General features: G+C 39.7%; 2 protein-coding genes and 1 pseudogene across 2 annotated transcripts in view; 1 reads left to right on the top strand and 2 right to left on the bottom strand.

The window, feature by feature from the left end:
- The window catches only part of LOC107662147 (glutaminyl-peptide cyclotransferase-like protein), a 10,693-nt gene extending 7,277 nt beyond the window's left edge, over positions 1-3,416 (top strand). Inside the window, exons 2-6 of the mRNA XM_016452069.1 lie at positions 133-426; positions 582-743; positions 1,826-1,925; positions 2,012-2,128; positions 2,727-3,416. Coding sequence (XP_016307555.1) covers positions 133-426; positions 582-743; positions 1,826-1,925; positions 2,012-2,128; positions 2,727-2,872 — 819 coding nt within the window. The 3' untranslated portion in view covers positions 2,873-3,416. The remainder of the gene's footprint in view (positions 1-132; positions 427-581; positions 744-1,825; positions 1,926-2,011; positions 2,129-2,726) is intronic.
- A 1,002-nt stretch (positions 3,417-4,418) lies between these two features.
- LOC107662154 (homeobox protein six1-like) lies at positions 4,419-6,573 on the bottom strand (annotated as a pseudogene).
- A 675-nt stretch (positions 6,574-7,248) lies between these two features.
- On the bottom strand, positions 7,249-16,455 carry LOC107662129 (homeobox protein SIX5-like). Its single transcript, XM_016452040.1, has 3 exons — positions 15,592-16,455; positions 9,993-11,389; positions 7,249-9,902 (listed from the first exon to the last, which is right to left on the bottom strand). Exons 1-3 carry the CDS (start codon positions 16,281-16,283, stop codon positions 9,193-9,195), a joined length of 2,799 nt encoding a protein of 932 aa, XP_016307526.1. The 5' UTR covers positions 16,284-16,455; the 3' UTR covers positions 7,249-9,192.
- Positions 16,456-18,226: the final 1,771 nt, after the last annotated feature.

Raw genomic sequence — 18,226 nt, 5'->3', positions numbered from 1 at the left:
GCTCAAACAGCAACATTACAGACTAACTAAAGTTGAAAAAGTGAAAAAGCATAATAGGACCCCTTTAAATATCTTTTTCTGATAAACATGCAGTGAAGGTCAGTCAAATTCTCTCACCTCTTCCAACTACAGCATATCTTGTCCCAGCTGGATTCACTGTCAGCAGGATGGACACTGGAAGAGAATTCCTTCGTTTCATCCACCCCGCAGGGTAAAGTGACCTTCACCAATGTGCTAGCAGTTCTGGACCCCTCGGCTCCTCGCAGGCTGCTCCTAGCATGCCACCATGACTCCAAGATCTTACCCGCAGACCCTAAAACCCCCAAGCGGGTGTTTGTGGGTGCCAGTGATTCAGCCATACCCTGTGCTATGATCTTGGAGCTGGCCACTGCTCTGGACACACAGCTTAAAGCTCTAAAACTGCAGGTAAATCACAATCATGAGGAAAAGGGTGAAGACATATTTAACAAGAATCAGCTGCATCACAGTGCTGAATCAAGCCTAAAGTGTGTGTACATCATTATGAGTCCGAGAGAGAATAACAGATTACCTGCATCCTCTCTGTCTGCCTTTCTCTCCAGAGGTCTGCTGTTACATTGCAGTTGGTGTTTTTTGATGGAGAGGAGGCATTTGAGGAATGGACAGAAACAGACTCTCTCTACGGTTCTCGTCATCTGGCTGAACTTATGACCCGTACTCCCCACCCTTCTGGATCCACCAAAACCACTCTTCTCCAGGCAGTGGTGAGGTTGTGTGTACTTAGATCAGTCTGTCTTTGTTTTTTCATATATTTTGCTGTGTGATTAATGGTAAAGAATGTTTATGGATGAGAGGTTTTGAGTTCAGGGTATCTGCAGGTATCAGCATGTCAGATTTAATACTTTGTAATACCCTTTTCAAGACGTTTCAAATATTTGAAGACCTCCTCGTAACTTTGATTCGTCATTCAATACAGGTTCAATCATCACATCAGCTACAAAATGAATTGCATTCATACATATACAACAAATAAAAACATGAATTCATTGGTGGTTTATACACAAAAACACCCTGTATAGAAAAAAAACAAAAACACAGTATAAAAATGTTTTTAATGAAAGTAAAAAAAATCTGATATTTGACTTTATTTAACTGTATTTTATTATTATTGTTTTTATTATTAGTATTACTTTACAGTATAATAGTAATCTTACAGTAATAATATATATATATATTTTTTTTTATTAATCATCCTAGACCTGAGGAGGGAAATGTTAAAACAACAAGAAATACCTTGGTAAACTATTTTATAATTTATTAAAATTACATTTAAACATTATTTTATATTTTATTAATAATACTTTTATTATAACATTTTATTTAATTGTATTATTTTATTTAAATTCTTTTTTATATGTTTTACCTTAAAGTAGTAATAGATTTTTATTTAAATTGGATTTTTATTAATCATCCTAGACCTGAGGAGGGATATGTTAAAACAAACAAGAAATACCTTGCTAAACTGATTTATAAATTGATTAGAATTATATTTAAACATGAATTTATATTTTTTATAATATTTTATTAATGATACTTTTATTATTACATTTTATTTAATTGTATTACTTTATTTAAATCCTTTTTTTATGTTTTACCTTAAAGTAGAAATTAAATTTAGATTTAAATTTTATTTTAATTAATTGTGTCACACTAGACCTGAAGACGGAAAAGTTAATACAAAAAAATATTCACGGGTAAATAGATTTATTACCTTTTTTATTTTTATATTTTTAATGAGATGTGAATACCCTGTTATTTTAATGTTGAAACTCTATTTTCCTTCCAGGATCTGTTAGTCCTGCTGGACCTGCTTGGTGGCCCAGAACCATTGATTGTCAATCACTTTGATAACACAGCCAGATGGTTTGACCGACTGATCACTGCAGGTATAAGTTCAAAACAACCCAGATTGGGTTGCAGCCTAAAAATGCATGACGTTTACAGCCAGAATCCCTCTCTGTTTCTTTTTCAGAGAAGCGGCTCCACAAACAGGGTTTGTTGACATCTCACCCATCAGAACAGAGTTACTTCAGGAAAGATTTTTATCTTGGTCCCGTGCAGGATGACCACATTCCATTTTTAAACAGAGGTCAGTAAACAGTCAGACAACATATGCTACTATTCAGAAGTTTTGTTTTAAACACATTAACACAAAAACTATTTTTCATGTTTTTTTAAAACATTTTTTTCATGTAAAAATGCTGTTCTTTTTTACTTTTTATTCATCAGAGAAGCCTGTAAAAAAATTAACATGGTTTCCACAAAAATATTAGGAAGCACAACTATTTTCAACATTGATAATAAGAAGAAATATTTCTTGAGCACCAAATCAGCATATTAGAATGATTTCTGAAAGATCATGTGCCCCTGACGACTGGAGTAATGATGCTGAAAATTCAGCTTTGCCATCACAGCTATAAATTACATTTTAGAATATATTCAAATAAAAAAGAAACGGTTATTTTCAATTGTAATCATATTTCACAATATCCATGTTTTTACTGTATTTTGATCAAAATTATAACGTTATAAAAATCTTTCCAACCCCAATCTTTTGAATGGTAGTGCAGCCTATTTAAAATACAAGTGATGCACAGATCACGGTTGTGTTTGCTTTTGTTGTGCAAACAACGTAAAGCAAATGGATCAAACAAGTTGAATTGGTTTTGTTCATACTTCTGAACCAGGCGTACCTGTGCTTCACTTGATCCCCACACCATTTCCTGTGTTCTGGCACACACTGGATGATGCGGAGGAGAGGATGCACAGGCCCACGGTGGAAAACCTAACTAGAATCCTGGCCATCTTCGTGGCCGAGTACCTGAGCCTCTAAACATGCTATGATGATCATCCTACAGCAGACGATCACAGCACATGACCATGTGTTCAGTGCAGTTGAATGTGTGATGTAGGAGCTGATAATAATAATAATAGAGCCATAGATCAGAATAACCAAAGAGACACACAGCATAATGATGTTTATTTGGAATGTGAATGGTACTTGCTGAAGATATTCAAATATTTTTCTGCTGAAAAGAGCCATATGTCATAATAGGACAAACGTTACGGCAGCTGTAGGAGCCCTAATGTCATCCTTAAAGAGACTGTTAATTTTGTGGTAAAAGACTCGTTTCATGTCATTCAGTGGAACTCGGAGTGAAGTATATTTAATTACATTCAGCTAGTTCATTATCCATAATTTGCACAGTATTTGCTGATGAACTGTATTTTAAATGCATCTTTCATGTGACCTGAGAGAGATAGATCTTTTTTTTTTTTTTTTACGTTCCTCAGTCATTGAGCCGTTACCATTATGAACCAAAAGACCATGTCAAGGGTCTAATGGATATTCATAATAAACTTAAGGAAACTCTGGATTTGAGTGTCTTTTAATTTTGTTGAAGTATAGAACACTAAGATTGATCCTGTGTTGAGTTACAGCAAATTAAAGTCTGCTGCTGTATTGATATGTTACTCTTTGGGGCTGCAAAAATTATCTTTTTTTTTTTTTTTTTTTTAAGTCATGGTGAAATGGAAGTAGAGGTCTGTCTTTTCTACTGTATTGTGATGCATGTCCAAGTGAAACAGATTACCGAAAAAGAAAAAAAGTAGTTTCAATCAATTGTGATAAAGGATGGGGTTTATGAGAACAAAATAATTGGAAGAGTTCGGCGCACACCAGATGGAGATGGAGTTATGACATTTCGATTAAAAATTACGTCACTTTTTTACAAAATGAAACATGCATGGATAAATTATTCACAATAAGATCAATAACATGCAATTAGAAAACAGGTAGGGTGAATTTTAATTTCATGCTGGAAAAAAACAAGACATACAAAGAGAGGATGTGACTCCGTTATAGCAATGGAAGAAGATGCAGCATTATGAGCAGTCACAAATTATGGAAAAAAAAAGGGAAGATACTTTGGCATTTTCAATTCAAACTATTGCTAGTTGCACAAGTGGAATAAACTTGCTTTACTGAAATACAGTATGCACTGAAACACCGACGTTAGGGTGCACTACAAACTAAACAAAATTACAAAAAGGAAAAACAATTCAATGGCATTTGCTGCCAGCTGAACTGATGCTCAGTTTTGTTTTACAGAGCTCAAGACTGACTTTGTTAAAGGTGCTGTAAGTGATTTCAGCCATTTTGCTAACTTCTGCCACGCTGTCAAACAACCTCACGTCAGAAAACACAACTGCACAGAAGGCTAAAAAAAAAGAAGCATTGGCCTATTCCCCTGACTCTCTTTTATGCTGTTCACAATCTAGGGCTCACAGCTGTGACTTATAAAGACATCTATTTCAATTATGTTGCACCAGTAAACTGCAAAACATTGTTTTATGACCTGTATTCCACTGTATCAATTTCAGTAGTGTGCTGGTCCCAGGTGGCGTAGAGGGGGCGGGTGGGCAGAGAGCTGCTGGGAGCAGGAGAAGAGTGTGCTGGGACTCGCCGGTGGTGAGAGTTCCTCATCAGAGCTCAGGAACGCTCCTGCTGACGTTCTGCTGGAACACAGGAATAACTCGAATATAAAATCTGAAATATGCCATACTGGGATCAAATATGAATATGTAAATGCATTCTGAATTCTTTTGGTTTGTGACATCCAGCAGAGGGCAGCATGGAGCCAATGAAAGACGACAGCTTTTATTTCTAACAGGCTCTTTAACCATCAAAAGCAGTGGTTCTCAACCATTTGGATAAGGATTTTTAATATTTTTTTTACTCAAAATTCTAGTAAAATATTTTAGAGTTTGGCATAGAAATATGTATAATCATTATAAGAAATGCCTATGAAGCTATAAGATTTTATTAATTTACAAGACTTTCCCAGGCCTAGAAGAAGAAGAAAAAAAAAACAGTTGTCCAAGGGGATCAGTTAAAACAAGTATATTAATTTTTAGTTAACAATTTAATGCTTGTTTTGTCTTCTTTTAGATAATTTTAAGTCATCCTGAAGCCCCCTGGTTGAGAACCACATATCTAAAGCCAAACATTTCATAGGGCTTAAAAACATGAGTAAAAAAAGCTGTAAATAAAGATTAATTAGAGTATGTTTTACAAGAAAATGCTGCATCAGTCTACTTCAAAATATCACATTTGACTCAATGTGTTACTTGCCGTTTATTATTTGTGAAATTTACTAGCAGTGTCCGAGTGAAAACTGTTCATTGTGTTCCAGCGGGAATCTAATATGTTGTTCCCCTGGTGCATGTAGAGTGAAGGAGTGTCTCTTACCCCTGACAGCTGGTCGCAGCTCTGTCCCGCTGTCGACGGTTCTTGAACCAGTTGCTGACTTGTGTAGCAGTGAGTCCAGTGGCTGCAGCCAAATCTCACTTCTCTCGCGGCGAGGGGTACGGCTTTCTGCAGTACCACTCTCGCAATACACTGCGAGACTTTTCCTGCGAGCAGAGGATGCAACCGAAAGCTCTTGAAATCTCTCCCAAAAGGAATCAAGATTATTTTGAGACTAACACACAATCAGATAAATCAGTGCTCATTGATCCATTTACATCAAGGACTTAATGTACTACAACAGATTTAAACACCTTGAAGCAGTAGCTGGTCTCCCCTCCATCCCAGATGGTATGAGGAAGAGGGAATTTGCGGCGGATGCGGTACTTCCCCACGGCCCCAAGGGGCCGGCCCCTCTGCAATTCAGCCTCCATGTAGTGAGTGAAATTTACTAGCAGTGTCCGAGTGAAAACTGTTCATTGTGTTCCAGCGGGAATCTAATATGTTGTTCCCCTGGTGCATGTAGAGTGAAGGAGTGTCTCTTACCCCTGACAGCTGGTCGCAGCTCTGTCCCGCTGTCGACGGTTCTTGAACCAGTTGCTGACTTGTGTAGCAGTGAGTCCAGTGGCTGCAGCCAAATCTCACTTCTCTCGCGGCGAGGGGTACGGCTTTCTGCAGTACCACTCTCGCAATACACTGCGAGACTTTTCCTGCGAGCAGAGGATGCAACCGAAAGCTCTTGAAATCTCTCCCAAAAGGAATCAAGATTATTTTGAGACTAACACACAATCAGATAAATCAGTGCTCATTGATCCATTTACATCAAGGACTTAATGTACTACAACAGATTTAAACACCTTGAAGCAGTAGCTGGTCTCCCCTCCATCCCAGATGGTATGAGGAAGAGGGAATTTGCGGCGGATGCGGTACTTCCCCACGGCCCCAAGGGGCCGGCCCCTCTGCAATTCGGATGCCTGGAGCCAGAGCTGCTGGAGGAGAGGGTGACTGCGCGGGGAGAACACGTTAGCCTCTAACAAGGCGTAGAGCTCAGCAAAACGACAGTGGTGGAAGGCGACCGCAGCCCGCGCTTTCAGCACGCTCTCTTGACTGTGGGCCATTCCCAGATACACATTGGATGAAGAGGAAATGGAAGGTAAAGAGCATAAGAATGAGGACAAGCGATCCATGCTTCCACTCTGGAGAAGAACCTCACAAACACACGCCACCTGTTCTGGGGAGAAGCCCATCGCCATGATCGGAACAAGGATGGTGGAAGGTCCCACAAGGGATGACAAGGAATTGGTCTGCAAAACAAGTTGTAAATCGTCCAACCACGTAGTCCACTCAAGGGATCCAGAGGACAACTGAGATCTGTTTCAAAGCCATTAATTGAATCCACAAGACAGCAAGTTTCACAAGAAGACCGAAACCTGCATTAGTGTGCAAAACCAAAGTACCTTCTGATTTGAATGGAATGTAGAAACTCTCAGGTAAAGGGGATCTCACAATAGCCTTTTTGCTCTCCAGTGACGTGCTAGCCAATAAGTTCAGTCGACGAGTGTATCAGCTTTTTTGTTTTAGCAGGTTTTACCTACTCCAGCCACAAAGACCCGCCCAGACAACTTGGTACATGCAGGTAATCGGAGAGCATAGGCGGGGGGGGGGGGGGGGGGGGAGAATCTCTTTGGTTTGATCAGCTGCATATTTTTTTCTGTTTGTACATGAAAGTGAAGTGAAAGTATTAAAAAAGTGAACAGAACAAATATAACTCCACTGACTAAAATACATGTGCATTAGCATAGTAATCATTACATTCTGGAGTAATATCAATACTCAGGGAAAAACACACACACACGCACGCATTCCCTTACATTCCAAAAAAGTTCAAACATTGTCCAGGTGCTTGAAAGAAGAAAAAGAAAAATGTATGTTACAAGTCCTATGTAACACAAATATGTAAAATACAAACACTTTCATTAAAAAAAAAATAAAAATCAAAGACGACGCTACACATTGCAAAAGCAAAAAAATGGAGTGTAAACCTAAGCTAGAATTAGGGAAAGAGCTTTAAGGTTGATTGACCCCAAAATGATTGATAAATGCATTAAATATTGTTTAAAAAAAAAAGAGACAAGTATACTTAAGGCTAGAGTTAACAAAGGGTGACTACTGTGCACCAGTCAAAATCTCACAGGCCAAATATTCCACAAAAGCCTTATTGTACAGTTGAATGGTATAAAAATAGCACCAAATTTTGTGGGGCCATAAAATAATGTAAATGCTCCGTGAATAAAAACAATAAAATGTGCAAAATATACAGAGCTGTGCTCTGCAATAAGCAAATCAGTCTGGTGGTGATAATGACCTGTGTTGAAAAAGACATACTTGTAGCTTTGAATCACCTAGACCAAATTGCATTTGATAAGAATTTAGACGTTTCCTGGAGCTATGAGGAAATTCTACAATTAAAACATTTGATTTTGAAATGTAAAAAGACAAGATAAACAGGATAAAAACAAAACATTTCACTGTATATGTACATGATGGATCTGTAGTGTAAGAAGCGGCTGTTTTTAACAGTAAACAAATCTCAGGGTTCATGTGGAACAGTTGCATAGACAAATATTCAGTACTTCAATTCCCTTCAAACACTCAAGTCTGTTAGGTTTATACACAGTTTTATGGTAATGAGCTGGAATGCTTGGGTAAGCTCAATGGTTTATCTATGAAAACCAATGTCAATTATCTATCATACTACAAAATATAGGATATCCATGGTCAGTTTAGTGTGCCATCATAAATTTACGCTGCAAGATACTGTATACATGGAATATAAAAGAACACAAATAGAGTGCTTCACTGTGTGTACAAAGTATAATGTTCAAAACCCAAGCATCTTGCCATTTACAAATCTGACACATCTACTCACCTATAAAAGACACTTAAGCCAATTGAATGTTAAAGCAAAATACAATTAAAACAGCACCTAGACTGAGCAGTGAGGATGCATTATATCCAATGTAGTTGTCACAGGCACATTTAAAGGTTAGTTTGTCAACCAAGTCTTATTTTCCACCCAGTGTTGTGAGTTCACTGAAATCTTCTATCGGATTTCCTTCTCCCAGCGCAGGGTGCTGTTGGTGCATCTAGGTATCTTTATGAGCCACCTGTACAGGCTGTCTCACAAAATGCTCCCAGTGCGTATAGCTCGTGTTCAGACTCATTTCATAGTTAGATTGAGCTGACCCATTTCACCCCAAGACACCAGTTTTGTGATCAGCATAAACATGTACCTCTATTATATTGTCTCTAGGAGGGAAACCTAATATGACTTGTTTCTCTTCTTTAAAGATAAAAGTACTTGTCAAGAGTCATTTAATCTATAAAACTGAAAAGTAACAAAAATGTAAGGCACAAAAGAAGGCATTCCCACATGCTCTTCACTCCCAGAAAAAAATAATCTTGATTGCCTCCGACATATTAGTGTCTTTTTGCCACTTAAGGAGTCATGTAAGCCCTTGTAACATGCCTCAAGCTCTGTGTTTCATCAAAAACCATGTAGATACAACCTTAGATTCCTAGAGGTGAATATTGGTTATACAAATATTCTCTGTGACAAAATGGCAGTGCCTTTCAACCTCTATAGTCATGACCTTGCTGAATATGTAGTTTTCTCAACTGAATTCCATATATAAAAGAGAGGTTCTTTTCTACAACTCCATTATTAGGTTGAATACTTCCACTATTTAAAACTCCATCTACACAAGGAAGAGTGGGGAAAGATGCCAAACCTCTGAGGTCATAAATCATAGTTCCTCTCACTTCTGGGACATGGTCGAATGCAACTCTTGCAGGTTGAGATTTAACACTAACTGCATCTAGTAGGTTGTCAAAAGGACTGGCGATTACAAACCCAGATCATCATCCACAGGGACAGACTGTAGTTGTGTAAGAATTTTCGAGTCCCCATCCATGTCCTCCACCTCATCCAGCTGAGAATCTCTCTCCACATCTTCGCCTGGAGGAGGAGTGCCCAACAGGAGGGACTCTCCGCCTGGCAAGCCCAACAAAGCAGGGTCCTCTGGAAGATCTCCTTTCCCACGCATGTCAAATAATGTCAGACCAGCAGAGGAGGACAGCGGGACAGGGCTCCAGACTAGTTGGGAGAGGTGGGGGCCAGTTGCCACACCGCTACATATTGGACTGAGTGGTAGCATGCTATCAGGGCTAAGGGTCTGCTGGGATTGTAGGACACTTGCAGGATTGGGAGTGCTGGAAGAGTCTGGGGTGTTAGGAGAGGCTCCTGGGGTTGGGTTTGCAATTGTCCCTGGCTCAGGGCTGCAGTAAAGTGTAGAGGAGCCAACAAACCCCAAAGGAGATGATTGTAGTGAATTTGAGGTTTGAGCAGTGAGTGAAGGTGCTGGTTGATTCTCAAGTGGATGTACAGCGGAGGATTGAGGATCAAGGGCACTGTTGCTTGAGACCAAATTGTCTGGGACGGACTTGACAGGCATGCTGGCGAACTGGATGCCAGCTGGGATAGTGAGGATGAGTTTGCCATTTTGAACACTTAGGATGGGGCTGCCCCCAATGCCACCTGCAAGTAGGATGTTGCCTGGATACAAAAACAGAATAAATACATCTGATTTCAGAACAAAACAAACAACTGTTTTCCACTGCTAGAGAAATTATTTTTGTGACCTACCTGGAGAGGAAGTAGGTAGCTGAATCACCCCAGAGTTGAGAAACTGAACACCTGGGATGGTACCAGTACGGACACTCTGAGGAGGACCTATTGGGCTAAGGCATATTGGTCCCTGGGCAACACTCAATCCTGTTCCAGATCCAGACGTCAGAATTTGGAAAGCACCTCCATGGGACGGAATGGAAAGAGATGGAGTTGCTGGGACCACCTGAGGGAAGGACAGGGTTCCAGTTGGAGTTCCCGCAACGGATGACACAGGCATAAGTTGAGGCAGTGACAGGGGGAACAGCTGAGGTTGGCTTGAGTCTTTGGTTTGGGATATGGGCACAACTTGAGTCGGGGAGGAGATGGTTATGACTTGTGTTCCAATGGAGGTCTGTATCTGTGGAAGGGTGGCTGAAGTAGATTCGTCTCCTAGCTGAGGTGTAAGCACTTGTGTAACTTGTCCATCAGCCATCTGGGGGAGTGATAAAGCACTACTGGTGCTTAGTGTGGTCAAGCCATTTTGGGGCTGTGTTTGCACAAGTCTTGGACCAATGTGCAAGGTCTGTGTCTGAAATTGAGGAATGGTGACTTGGTGTAACTGTGAATTCAGTGGGGAGACTGGAACAAGCTGGGGGCAAGATGACACTGTGGCCCCAGATGGATGCTGCATCAGTTGAGAAACTGGAACGCCCTGTATTGATGGTACCACCTGGGGTAAAGACAGCACCTGAGGACTAGAGAAGGAGCTGCGAGTTGGTGACTGAGACTTGGCTTTTCCTAATACAACAATTTCAGGTGGCTGTGTGGGCTGTAGTGGCACCATGGGACTGGAGATGACAGAAGTAGACATGGTGGGCGAGGACATTAAGTTTGTAGGCAGTGACTGAGTGTTATCTGGATTCTTCAAGGCCTCTGGAAGACTGATGAAATCCAAAGGAAAGACGTTGCTGCTGGCTGTTTTTGCGTACTCACTAAGCGAGAGAGGTATTGTGCTAGTTAAACTGGCTTGTGGATTCAGAACCACAGTGGGCAGGCTGCCTTGGGCCTCTATATCATTGATGCCCCGTTCATCTTTGGAGATTACTTGAGCCCCGTTTAGTAGCAATGGTGCATTAGCTGTAACAGGACTGAGAGTGACTGTGTGGCCATCGCTCAGTGTCAACCCATTGATGATGACCCCCGTTCCTGCCCCCGAGAGTATAGGGCTCCCATTGAGCAGCAGTGGATGAGAGCTTGTAAGGAATCCCCCGGTGCTGTTGAGAATAATCTGACCAGTACTGCAAGGAGCACCAGAGTAAGATATAAGGGAAGCATTGGAGCTGCCTGTCTCTTGTGCAGAAGGTTTGTCAGCAATATCCTCCAGATCTCCCTTGCTGGCTTCATCTTCTGTGCTGTGGTTTCCATCAGATTCACTAAAGAAAAGACAGAAACATTACATTTGGTCAAATGGTCTAGATGTAGTTTCCATGAATGTCTACCATCCATTAATTACCAATCATTCAAAACTTTTTTGACAGCTGTACAAACCAGACTCAGTGAAGCTTGTGGTTCAACAGAAACCAGCCAACTTGCACTGCATGGTCACTGACACTCTTCTATGTGTGCACTTATAAGACATGCTCAGAGTAGTTGCAGGCATTAAGATTCATTCATTTTTAAAATCAACACGTGCACCAGTCACCATGTTTAAGTGCTGCAATGAGCAAATGACAGAATAAAAAGAGTGGATTCACATATATACATACAACGGCTGCTGAATGTTTATGGAGCTTATATTATGACAAAACTATTTGAATTTGTATTGTATAAATTTGAATTATTGACAAGTGGCATTTATCAAAACTGAATATTATGTGGCATTTAACATAGTTCTGAATTTTATTTCATTTTAACTTGAATATTGAACATTTGAAATTTAACACAACTGAATTTTTTTATAGCAGAGTTTTATAGACATGCATTTTCAAACAGCAATTTTTTTGTTCTGAATTCTTTGATTGCAAATATCCCGTTTTTAAAAATACAGCTTCATGTTTTCAAGATGAAGAGGAAATTCGGAACATCAAATTCAATATTCTAAAATTCAATATGCAGAAATTAAGATCATACAGAAAGTAGGTCAGAGGTAATCCACAGGGAAGAGCAGATGAACTCTGAAAAGTCAAACAAAGCATTTTGGCCTATTAGTAGTTTTCTGGCGTTCAGATCAGGTTGACACTCCAGTCCAGTAGGTGGCGGTAAATGCACCTTTAAGTTGGTTTGCCAACCGCCAATAAAATTAAAAGAAGTAGAAGATCAGGTTGATCTACCTGATCATGAATCGCCCAGAGGTATCCTAAGTGATTCTTAAACATGTATGGTTTATATTTAGGCCTATATGTTAGGTTAGCGTTCTTAGCATGTAAAACATTTTTTTTGTTTTCAGTTTGTTTTAAAGTATATTTGGTGTGAAAGTGATTAGCATGCCACCGTGTCTAAACACGGATGCGAGCGATAGCAAAAAAGACAGTAGAGCCCATTGATTATAATCAGTGATATTTCCTACACTGAATGTGGCACGGCGCAACACCATTACGTCAGAAATAGAATGGGGAGTCAGTTTGCTGTTGGGAATTTCGCATTCAGTGTAGACAGTATTGATTATAATAAGGTTCTGTTGTCTTTTGTCGCGACGCATCTCACTGCTCTCGTCCGGTCTAGACATGGTGTAAGCATCATAAATGTTTTGGAGCAGCTGAAGCCGTTTCTCATCGAGCTGTGTGAAATACAGACTGAACGGCGACTCAAAACACCCGACCGCTGCATGAACATATACAGTGGGGCAAAAAAGTATTTAGTCAGCCACCAATTGTGCAAGTTCTCCCACTTAAAAAGGTGTTCCAGTTCCTGCCAATATCCAGCAACTTCACACAGCCATTGAAGAGGAGTGGACCAACATTCCACAGGCCACAATCAATAACCTGATCAACTCTATGCGAAGGAGTTGCACTGTGTGAGGCAAATGGTGGTCACACCAGATACTGACTAGTTTTCGGACCCCCCCGGACCCCCCAATACAGTAAAACTGCACATTTTAGAGTGGCCTTTTATTGTGGCCAGCCTAAGGCACACCTGTGCAATAATCATGCTGTCTAATCAGCATCTTGATATGCCACACCTGTGAGGTGGATGGATTATCTCGGCAAAGGAGAAGTGCTCACTAACACAGATTTAGACAGATTTGTGAACAATATTTGAGAGAAATAGGCCTTTTGTGTACATAGAAAAAGTCTTAGATCTTTGAGTTCAGCTCATGAAAAATGGGGGCAAAAACAATAGTGTTGCGTTTATAATTTTGTTCAGTGTATTATTGATGAGCAAACCGTGTATGTATGTGCGCTCATGGCGCACAGATCACTATAACATCATATACTGCTTGAACACAGTTCTTTATGTCAAGTTGTTCAAATTAATGTACAGCAAGTTTTTTATAACGGATACTCGTCGAAGAAGCGTGTTTAGAAGAAATATTTGAGGATCAGTGGTGTTTATGTACATATGGGCATCAAACGCTTCAAATTAGCTTATTGTGACAGAGGAACTATTCACTGATGACATCAACCCGCCTTATGATCTCTGAGTCTCAACACATTCAGAATGGTTTCATTTTTCATTTGTATTTTGTTGTGATTAGTTATTCTGCATGGATCCGTGATTGTATTCCTTTAGCTCTCCCTGTGGTCTTGTTTGGTATGGCAGGTTGATTTGTGCTTATTTGTTAAAATTACTGTATAATTGAGGTTTACGTACTTTTAAGTTGTAAAGAATATCTGCAGTGAAATTTTTGCAAAGTATGTATTGATTTGGCGAGGAGGGGGGCCTTGGAGTAAAAAAGGTTGAGAACCACTGGCTTGGACAAATATCACATGCTGAGAACGCTAACTTAGGCCTATATTTTAAATGAAACATAAATGTTTAAGAATCACTTAGGATACCTCTGGGCGATTCATGATCAGGTAGATCAACCTGATCTGAACGCCAGAAAACTACTAATTGGCCAAAATGCTTCATTTGACTTTTCCGAGATCATCTGCTCTTCCCTGTGGATTACCTCTGACCTACTTCCTGTACAATCTGAATTTCTGCGTATTGAATTTTAGAATATTGAATTTGATGTTCCGAATTTCCTCTTCATCTTGAAAACTTGAAGCTGTATTTTTAAAAACTGGATATTTGCAAGTCAAAGAATTTAGAACAAAAAATTTGCTGTTTGAAAATGCATGTCTATAAAAGTCTGCCATAAAAAAATCAGTTGTGTTAAATTTCAAATGTTCAATATTCAAGTTAAAAAAAATCTAATTCAGAACTATGTTAAATGCCACATAATACTCAGTTTTGATAAATGCCACTTGTCAATAATTCAAATTTATACAATACAAATTCAAATAGTTTTGTCATATTATAAGCTCCATAAATGTTGTTCTAACATCTGAAGCAGAATGTTTTAGAAATGTATTTTAGATCAATAATCATATAAACTAGAAAACTGAATTGTATTTTTGCATTCTATCATATCTTGCTGATGAAAATACACAGAATAGGCATATGCACAACATGTGATTTTAGTAGTGAATAAGCATAACTGACATAATAATAACATTCAGATATTTTGCCTCCATTTCTTCATGCTTCATGGAACAAATCGAAGCATGTAAAGTAATTCTTTTTGATTAAATCTTTCCAAATAATTTGTGATAGTAGTATGAACATATATTTTTTTAAATAGTGTAGATAAGTTTAACAACATTTGCCTAAACAGTATATTCCTCACAAAATGTGACTACAATTATTTTTTATGAGGGCAGCCAATTCAAGTTGCACTGAAGGGAAAAAAAACAGTTTTAAAATGTATTAAGTTCATTAAATTGAATGGGGGAAAACACAACAAGAATGCAAAGAAACTACTGCACTCTGTCTGAAATTTTTCTAACGCAAAGAAATTCTTATAGGAAGAAATTCCTAGATTAAGTGTGGCTTACCTCTCCAAGTACTTTGTGGAACCACTGTAAGTACACTTAAATCTTAATGAAGCCTCTCTCTCTCTCTCAACCATATCCTCTCTGTCCTGAGACTATCCATGAACTACAGAAAGACATTGTAGTTCAGGAAACATGAGCCACTCCTGGCGCCCCTATCTCACATTTCACAACAAAGCAACATGCTTTCAGTCTTATTTTAGAAGACCTCCTTGTCATTTTCACTGGTCAGACACAATTATAATGCAAGGAAATTTTTTACCACATATTACATTTTTTCACATCTGTATCTGTGTTCAAACTAACAAAAAAAAAAGTTTCCTAGTATGTTCAAGGGTTTATTAAATACAACAATCTATCATCTGTTGCACACTAGGCCTTTATGAAGAGTAATTACAGTAAAATGAGAATGTAACAACATCCGTCAGACCGGGCAATCTGTTCAGATGTCAAGTTTTTTAGTTTACACCCTCGTTCTAGTGTAACCTCGCACACAATAGCGGTCTGTTTACTGCTCTTGTCTCAAGAATGTTTCTCACGGGCCTGAGAGAAATCAACGTTCATATAACTGTTACTTGATCAAAAAACAATGCACTTACCTCTTGCTGTTGGTACCGGACGGAGTCCGGTCCCTCTGTCTGCGATTCTTGAACCAGTTGCTGACTTGAGTCAAAGAAAGTCCGGTGACTTTGGCTAAATTCTTCTTCTCGACCGGAGTGGGATACCTGTTGATCTTGTAACATTCCTTTAGAGCGTTGCGCGACTTCTCCTTGAAGCAGTACACCGTCTCCTCTCCGTCCCAAATGGTTTTGGGCAAAGGAAACTTTTTGCGCAGTCGATATTTGTCCACCGCGCCTAGACTGCGACCCCGGGACCTCTCAGCCTCCTTGTAGCGCGCCTTCAAGTAGAGGTCTTGCAGGAACCCATGGTTACTCGGGTGGAAGTCATGACTGTCCAGGATGGCGTACAACTCATTGAATTCCTCCCGGTGGAAAGCGACCAGAGCCTGGGCCTTCAGTAGGGTCTCGTTGCCACGTAGCAGATCGGCCGAAGGAGGGATGGTGGAGAGGAATCTCCACAGGCGATCCACATTGCCCGCTTGCAGGAGCGCTTCGCAGAGACACGCGACTTGATCGGTGGAAAAACTGAGCGCCGAGTTCTGGAAGCTTTGGAGCAGTTGTTCCGAAACTTCGTCCGGATCCGTCTCCTCTTTCACTTTGGCTTCATCTTGCGTGAACTCCTTTGGGTCGTTCTCAGTTTGTTCTGTGGACACCAAAGATAAGGAAGCCATTTTTATTGTAACTTTTTTCCTTCAAGGTCCTCCTCCCTCCCCTTCTGTGTCTCTCTCCCATTCTCCCGTAGGCGAGTGAGCGCTGCTGCAAACTGCAAAGTGAGGCGTCACGCCCCTGCGTTTCGTCAACCTCCCCCATCTAGACATCCACCACAGGCCTGCTGAATTTCAACCTGGCTCCTTCATTACCATTGTGCAATCCTTTTTTTCCAAACCACATTTGTTTCACATTGAGAAATAAACAATAAACAAGTTTAGGAAATTTACGACTGCATACACTGCTTTCTAACTCACGTAATTTTAGGCTACGCAACAAATTACATATATCAATATTTTAGATAATTTAATTAATACTATTTTTTTTATTCCACCTAGCAGCATATTTTACAAGTTATATGCAGAATTTCACACAATGCTAAAAACTAATACTGAGAATCCTTTACATATGCACCAAGAGCTTGTAACACTCCAAAGAGAAAGGAAAAATTGAAATTTTTCATCATTATGACCCCTTTAAATGTCTTTGTTAGAAAGAAGTTACGAGCATGATAGAAGGCAGCACTGGACAAAAAACGGTCACTGGAGCGGCGAGTGCGTGGATTCCAACCTAAACACCTCTGATTGGCCATTGCGTTTTAGAAATCAACAAACATGTCTGTGATTGGCTACATTGCTCACCTCTGCGAAAATGCATTGTAAAATCATTTGAGGCTTTCCAAAGCAGAAGGGCAGATACACTGGATTGTTTGCCAAATCTATTTTTTTATGCTATTATTACGAAGAAAACAGATCCTAGACCAGGGGTTATGGGCAGCTTTTCCATCTAAAAGCCATCAGAAGCAACAGCAGGCAGTTGTATGAGTAAGACTATAATACACGCTACTTTAACATAACTTTATGTCAGTTAATTGGACTTTATTGGACCCATTTTGTTGAAATACCTTCAAAGCTGATATAATGTAAAATACACATTAGCTGGAGTGTATATACAAATATATAAGAAGGATAAGAGCCTATAGCCCAAAAACCAAGGCACATTTAACTGTGTCTCCGCAGTGGCAAATAAAGTGAGTCTGAAAACTGCTACTCATTTGTAGATGTCTTGACTGCAAAACATGACTGGTTATGTTAAAAGGCAAGTGTGCACAGGCAGAAGATCAAAGGGTTAGGGGTTATGGGCTGAGAGGATGGAAAGTTGTAGGATGGGGGTGACAGACTACAGACTGATCTCCCACTTTCCTCAAAACAAAGTTTACATTCTTGCAAAGGGATGATATAGGGGTACAGAGCTCTGCTTCATCTCATTCTGTCCTTCTGCTTCCAGGTGTGCATGTCCTCTTTCACATTTAAACCCTTACTCTCCCTGTCCATTCAGCATGCAAAGTTTCAAAACACACACACACACACACGTCTTGTTCAGTATCCTTGTGGGGACTCCCCATAGGTGTAATGGTTTTTATACGGTACAAACGGTATATTTTGTATCACCCTACACCAACCCTACACCTAAACCTTCCCCTCACAGAAAACTTTGTGCATTTTTACAATCTAAAAAAAAAACTCATTCCGTATAATTTATAAGCTTCTGTAACCATCCCCGCATAGAAAAACATGCACACACACACACACACACACACACACACACACACACACACACCATCTGTTGTCTCTGGAGAATTCTCCTACTGACACTAACGAATAATAGAATATCAAATATGGTTTATGTAAAAAAAAGGCCTGATCAAACTTATCAAAGACTTCTAGACATTCATGGGTTTATTACAGTCAGTTCTAATGCATAATATGGAGGGTGTTCAGTAGGCCCATAGATAGCCTGCAGTAGATAGATAGATAGATAGATAGATAGATAGATAGTAGGGCTGTGCAAAAAATCGAATGCGAATTTCATGTGCATCTCGTCAGTAAAGCCGCTCCTGTGATTA

This window comes from Sinocyclocheilus anshuiensis, unplaced genomic scaffold, assembly GCF_001515605.1.
Source record: "Sinocyclocheilus anshuiensis isolate Anshui unplaced genomic scaffold, SAMN03320099.WGS_v1.1 scaffold643, whole genome shotgun sequence".
NCBI lineage: Eukaryota > Metazoa > Chordata > Actinopteri > Cypriniformes > Cyprinidae > Sinocyclocheilus > Sinocyclocheilus anshuiensis.
This window is presented reverse-complemented; position numbering and strand designations above follow the sequence as displayed.